Raw genomic sequence first — 7,226 nt, forward strand, 5'->3', positions numbered from 1 at the left:
TTCAAGTGTTAAAAAAGACTAGAAATACTTTCCAGAATCACTACCAAACGCACTCCAAATACGACACAATTTGCAACTATTTGTAAATGATTTTGATAAAAATGCTTTTCTAATATTACATAATAAATAAATAATTTTTAGAAGAAACACTTATTTAGAACCCGTTTAGTAATGTTTTTAGAAGATATTCCTGACATAAAATATTTTGGGTTGGGTACTTTGAAACCACCCATCTAGAACCCAAGCCCTAATTCGCCCAATGTTGTATGGGATTTAAATGGCCCAAATCTTAGCCCACATCCCAACACTTATCTTAGCCCAAACATTTTAGGCACCAAACTTGGAACCAACTGCATTTAGTCATGGATTCAACCTACCATCTAACTTTTCTTGACATATTTCACAATATGCTTGAACCTTTTCTAGAGAACATATGAAAGAAAAGTAGGACTGGATTTTTGGGTACCTACCCTGCCCCTAATAGGACAGGTTTTCCACACCATAGGCTTTGGTTTTTATGGGGTTTCAATCTTATCAGAACAACTTTTTCCATCTACAAAGTTATCTTTGCTAGCATTTTATTCTTAAACCAAAGGAATCACTTTCCTTTTTCAAAAGTAACTTTAAGTCCATTCTTACCGATTCGAGGAAAACGATCCATGAGAATAACCCGCATGCAGAAAATGTGGAGTTGATTTCACATCAGAATGCGGAACGGGCTATTGGCCATTGCATGTAAAGTCAAAAGAGGATCTCCTTGTCTCAAACCTCCTTCACCTAACCATAAAAAGAGAAATAATAAGCACTTAACAAGCATATTAGGATAAGCTTCCCTTAGTTCCATTCAACTATTGATAACTTGCTTTAGCTATAATTGTCAGAGGGAGAGAATCCAATGTGTGATTTTCCCTTTTCAATAGGAAGAATCCCATGTCTCATTCACAGGGATCTCTTTGAACCAAACAAGAAACAGTTTCTTGCTTCCCTTAAGATAAGAAAATTGCATGGCATGACAACAATTGGTTTTCAGTTTTCTTTTCTCACCAAGCAAACATGATTTTTTAAATGTCCTTTGATTTGATCTCAGTTATCTCAGTTCCTCTGTCTGTTAATAATAAAGTGGATAACAAGATCATCAACAGGAGTGCAATTTTGGGCCTGTTTTGGATTGTTTTTGGAAACAGTTTCCAAAACATGGTCTTTAAGAATAATTTCCGAAAACAGTTCTATGATGTTTTCTAAAACAAAAGTCTACTTAAAAAAATTTCTCTAACATGTTTTCTTTGTTTTCAAATATTTCTAAAAAATAATTTTTATTTATAATGCTTTATTTTTAATCATTCTCCATTTGGTACAATTATTTTTTAAACCAACCTTTAAAAAACACGTGAAAACAACTTAAAATAATTAAAATATGCTTTCCTTGAATCAGCAACATCAAGACCAATATATGAAAGACAGGGTATTCACAAGGGGGATAAAAGAGAAAAAGCAACCATGCCTTCTGGGGTTTTGCAGATATCGATCTTTTTACAAGCTCCTTGTGCTGCTGAACAGGCCCTGATTATGACATTTCAGAGCATCTGCAAGATGTTGTAGGTTTAAGATCTGTGTCCAAAGCCTTCTGCAAAATAAGGTGGATTGGGGTTGTTAATATGGAAGACTACAAAGGAACAAAAAAACTGAAGCAACAATGGTAAAAGAAATCATAAACAAAATACTCTGCTTTCAGTCATACTACCATTCATGCATTTACCAGAGGTCCAGAGTCTAGTTTACAACAAACATTGAGGAAAAGCTCACCTGAACTTCCCGACTTTTACCAGATTTGAGTATGGCAAGATGCCTAATTAAGTCCTACAAACAGAAAATGAAGGTTGCATTCATGAACCAGAAATAACAGTAGAGAAATGGAACTATAATCCATGAAATCTAAAAATAATCTTATACATTTGATCAGCTAGACTCAATTCATATGCTAAGAAAGGAAGAAAGAAAATGAGCTAATTTCAAATGCTATAAACAATGGAAGGCTTTCATTTTCACAAGACATTGAAAATGCCCCCAATTGATGAAGATTTTATAAGAAATTTAGACAATCTATAATGGTTATTTTAGGTGGAAGAAATGGCCAAACTGGCCTAGGTATACAAAGTTCAAGCCTGTCAGTATACAGTACCAAAGGATTGTTTATAAAGAAATGCCCCCCCAAACTCATAGAAACTTTAAATCCTGTTGCTTTACAGTTATACATGATGTAAATCCCAAAGGAAGCTGAGCTCCAGAAGAGGAAAACACAGAAATGAAATTTGCTGTTACACGCCCTCCTTTCCAACAGCATCAAGCCATGAGACAACTTGATCGATTGAGGGTCTCTGCCTTGGATCTTGGTCTATACATCTACAGGCAATACCAAGCACTTCTAAGAACTGCTTCTCACGATCCTTATCCCAAACCGATGAATCCATAATCTGCTCCTCTTTCTTCTCTGATTTCATCTGAAACACCCATGACACCAAGTCCCTACAATTTTTTCCTTTGCATACTTCCACAGGCCTCCTACCAGTAAGAAGCTCGAGAAGAACAACACCAAAGCTGTAAACATCACCTTTGAAGGTTGCTGTTAATGTCTGACTATATTCAGGAGGAATATAACCCAAAGTCCCAACCAAATCCGTTGTTACATGAGTATCATAAGGCCGAAGTAGCCTTGAGAGACCAAAATCTGCTAAATGAGCTTCAAATGTTTCATCCAAAAGAATGTTGCTAGATTTAATGTCTCGATGAACTACACTTGGCTCACAAACCTTGTGCAAGTAAGCTAATCCCCGACCTGCTCCTTGAGCAATCTTGACTCTTGTGTCCCATGTAAGAAATGAACCTCCATCAACTCTTTCATGCAGCCAATAGTCCAAGCTTCCATTCTCCATGTAGGAGTAAATTAACAATCTATCATTACCATGCCGGCAATACCCTTGAAGAGAAACAAGATTCTTATGCTGAGCTCTTGAGAGGGCTTCCACTTCAGCTCGAAACTCGCGCTCCATCTGCCCGCAATCCCCAGAAAGCCTCTTGATTGCAGCCCTTGTGCCATCAGGAAGATTGGCTTTGTAAACCAGACCAAATCCACCACAACCAATTATATTTGCTTGGTTGAAATTGTTTGTTGACTTCAACAAGTCTGCTACTGAGAGATCCTTGCAACCTGAATTCTGAAACAGGACCAGCTTTGAAGACCCAAGCACTTCAGATAGCCTGTGTGGCCGGCTGATTTCCTCATCCAGATCAACGATTGGATCCCCCACATCTCTCCTTGACATTCTAAGCCAAACAACTGCCAGAAGTAAAGCAATCCCAACTCCTACACTGATTGTTATTCCAAAGATACTGCCTTGACCAAATTTACCATTCGAGCTTGCTCTGATCTCTGGTTTCGGGTCCATAGTATCATCAGTGTCACAAGGAATATACACTTCTCCACAGAGGCCAGGGTTACCCTCAAAGCTCGAGTTGGGAAAGCTTAGGAACTGCCCCCCAGTGGGAATCATTCCACGCAACTGATTGTCAGCCACACTGAACTTTGATAGGAAAGTGAGCTTGTTCAATGATGAAGGGATCTCCCCATGCAGGTCATTGCATGATAAATCCAGAACTTCCAAATTTCCCATGTTCGAAATGGAGTCAGGGATGGTACCTGTAATGTTGTTTCTGCTCAAATCTAAGACGTGGAGCTGTTTAAGTTTCCCAATTTCAGGCCAAATTGTCCCATTAATTCTGTTATTGCTCAGGAATATTGATGGAGGGAAACTTGAGACCTGGTTGTATTGCAAACCATTTGCACTCTGGTTTCGCTTCACATATAGTGGAATGCCTGCAGAAGTAGTAATATTTGACGAGTTACATTTTGTGAAGATAAGGCTCTTCAGCTCCGTCAAGCTTTTCGGTATTCGTCCTGTGAGCGAGTTATTAGAGAAGTCCAAGTAAAACAAATTCTCCATTTCACCAATCCAAGGAGGGATACTCCCATCCAAGTGATTCCACGACAAATCAAGGACTTGCAACTTCTTGCAATTCAATAACCAATATGGGATTTGGCCACGAAGTGCACAATACCCAAGTGCGAAAATCATTAAGCTCTCAAACCCCTTCACATTCTTGGGAATTTCTTCTCCATGGAAATTCTTAGTAAGGATAAGAGTGGTAAGATTTTTGCACTGCTGCAGTACAGATAATGCCTCAGTCAAGTTCACAAAACTGTTGTTCGACAACGTGAGAACCGAAAGGTATTTGAGGTTTGCAAAACTTTCAGGGACCGGGCCTCGTAAATCATTCTTAGCAAGGCTCAAGAGTTTCAATTCCCTACAACTAGAGAGTGTGTTTGGCAGGAAACCAGAAAAATGATTTGTGGCAAGATCAAGCGCACAGAGATGTGGCAACCCAGTGAAATTAAGGTCAATACGACCTGTTAGGGAATTGTTTCGAAGATCAAGCACTCGAAGCTTTGAGCACAAAGCCAAGGTTGAAGGCAGCACCCCATAGAATGAATTTGAGTGTGCAATTAATATTTCCAGTTGTGTAAGGTTCCCAAATACATTCGGAATTGGACCCCTGAATCGGTTTCCAAATATAACCAAGGCTTTAAGGCTGTGGAGCTTACTCAATTTTCTGCTTAAATGGCCGGAGAAATTGTTGCCGGGGATCGAGAGCTGCTCCAAAGATGGCAATGAAAACAAAAACTCTGGAAGCTGGCCTGAAAGAGAATTGTAATCCACATGCAGGTTCTGGAGAGATGTAAAGCTGCAGTTGCCTAAGCCTTCAAGCCCCCCTGTGAAATGGTTCATTGACAAATCAATCATCTGAATTGCATTAGAAGAACTGCAAAACTGAGAACTGATACTGCCATTGAAGAAATTGTTGCTTATGTTGAACACAACAAGATTCAGAAACCCTCCAACTCCCAAGAAATCCCCACTGAATAAATTGCTTGAAATATTGAGTGACTTTATAGATTTCAAGCCAAGAAGGGATCTTGAAACTGGTCCCAGGAGCTTGTTGTAGCTCAAATCAAGAACTTCCAGCTGATGCAGATTTGAGAGCTCCATGGGTAATTCACCATCTAGTTGATTGCTTGAAAGATCAAGGAATTTCAAATGATCTAAACGACCCAAAGCTGTTAAATTCACTCCTTTGAGGCCTTTGTGGGGCAGAATCAAGCTAGTGACTCTACTAGCAACCGACCCATTATTAGAATCCTCACAACCAACACCATCCCATCTACAGCAGTGAGAATCATTGGACCAAAGGAAGAAAATTGACCCATTGGTGAGGTTTCCTGCAAATTCCTTCAGTGCACGCAAATCATTTGGATCACAGGATTGGGTTAGGTTTGGAATTTGAAGGCTTAAAGAGGAACAAACAAGACAAGCCAACAATGCCCACTTGAGGAAAGTCATTGGAGTGAATTCCAGCATCACCATTGCAGAAATCAAAGGAGATGCCCAACTCAAATCAAGGCCAAGACACCCCTATAAACTGAGTTCAACCTGATGGGTAATGGGCATGCACTGCTTTTCAGAAGTGAGAAGAAACACAAATGGTGAAACTTGCATACTCACATCCTAAAACCAAAACACCTCCCACAAAAGAGACCCAACCAACAAGTTCCAAGTGAAGCAGCTATCAAACGTCAGATCAACTGTGATTACCAACTCCCACCTGAAATCAAATCCATAGACCACAAATCAAGGAAACTCAAAACCCTAGTTGCAGTGAACAGGGACTGCCTCTTATAGAAAGAGTGAAGAAAACCCAAATGGAGAAACTCAACCCATAACCAAATAAAAAACCCAACTATCAACAACAACTTGCATGTGAAGCAACAATCACCGGTAAGACCAGCATAGATCCCTAGTCCCCACCATAACCCCAAAGTCATAAAACCCAGAACCCTAGTCTCAAGTACAATATGATATTGGTGAACTACCACATCCCCAAGTGGAAAACAAGATACATTAAATATTATTAAAAAAAAGGGGGAAGAAGATAACCATATGAAGAAACTTCAAGCCCACATCCCAATAACACCTCAGAGACCACAAACACCAACACCCCCAACTTGCAAGTAAAGCAACAATTACCAGTAAGACCCAATGAGGAACGCCAACTGACACCAAATCCCCAGATCAAAGATCAGCAAAGAAGAGTAGCAGGAGCGCAGAAAAGAAAGCAACCAACTTTTCTACTCTAGACCTGTGTACCAAAGCCTTACAATGAACACCCCCAGAGATACATCCCATTTCAGTACCCATCACTTGCAAGTGAAGCAACAGCCCCCTATGAAGCCAACATCAAGTAGCAGGTAGCAGGCAGCAGCCAGCCACTTTTCCACAACTGGGTCATCCCACAATTTCAAACCAAACCAAACTCCTCCTCTCTTTCTCTCTCTCTCTCCCTAGAAATTTTAAACAGAATCTAGAGAAAGAAAAATGAAGAGGGAAAAAGAAGGAAAAAGAAAGAAGAGATTTCAAATCAAAGGAACAGTGTTCAACACACCATTACTATTAGTCTATTACTCACTGTGTTACAGAAAAGGGAGGCTGTCCTTTATTCAAAACTAGTTTTTTATTGGACAAACACATGGAGTAGTCAGTGTGGAGTGTGATTTGAAATGGCATGGCACACAAGGGCTGACTTTTTGGACAATCTCTCTCTCCCCACCTTTTTCTTTCTTTTCTTTTTTCCTTAGTTTGTCCTCACTTCTCACAGATTACTAGTGTGGCTACGGTCTAAGCGTCAAATTTCAATACCAACATTTGTCTCTTTCTTTATCTCTCGTTGAAAAACACATTATTTAGTGGGTGGAGGTGGGGTTTTGATTCAGGACTTGAGCTTCTCTCCATTTTGGTTGCGATCTAGCCTGGATACCTGGGAGAGAGATCATGCCTATGCCCACTTGCAGTTTCTGCGCTTGTAATCATGCATGCTCCCATCATTGCAAATTTCATCCTAAAATTTTGAGTTCTTGCCCAATTCTTGTGATTATGAGAGGATTACAAGATCAAAGGCAATATAAACAATTTGTGTGTGTTTTTTTTTCTATAGAAAACAGTTTTTTAATTCTAAAAACATGTTTAATAAAATTTTGATAAAAATAATTTATTCTGAAAATAAGTTATTTTTAATAAGAATTCTTTGACAACAGGTTTTAAAAACATTCCCAAATCAAA

At 39.3% G+C, this 7,226-nt stretch overlaps 1 protein-coding gene across 1 annotated transcript; it reads right to left on the reverse strand.

The window, feature by feature from the left end:
* Window positions 1-2,014: 2,014 nt before the first annotated feature.
* LOC100260504 (phytosulfokine receptor 2) lies at window positions 2,015-6,644 on the reverse strand. The gene has a single exon (XM_002282552.4). The coding sequence runs from the start codon at window positions 5,475-5,477 to the stop codon at window positions 2,316-2,318; it is 3,162 nt and encodes a 1,053-aa protein (XP_002282588.1). The 5' UTR covers window positions 5,478-6,644; the 3' UTR covers window positions 2,015-2,315.
* Between the last annotated feature and the right edge of the window lie 582 nt (window positions 6,645-7,226).

Source organism: Vitis vinifera, chromosome 19, assembly GCF_030704535.1.
Source record: "Vitis vinifera cultivar Pinot Noir 40024 chromosome 19, ASM3070453v1".
Classification (NCBI taxonomy): Eukaryota; Viridiplantae; Streptophyta; class Magnoliopsida; order Vitales; family Vitaceae; genus Vitis; species Vitis vinifera.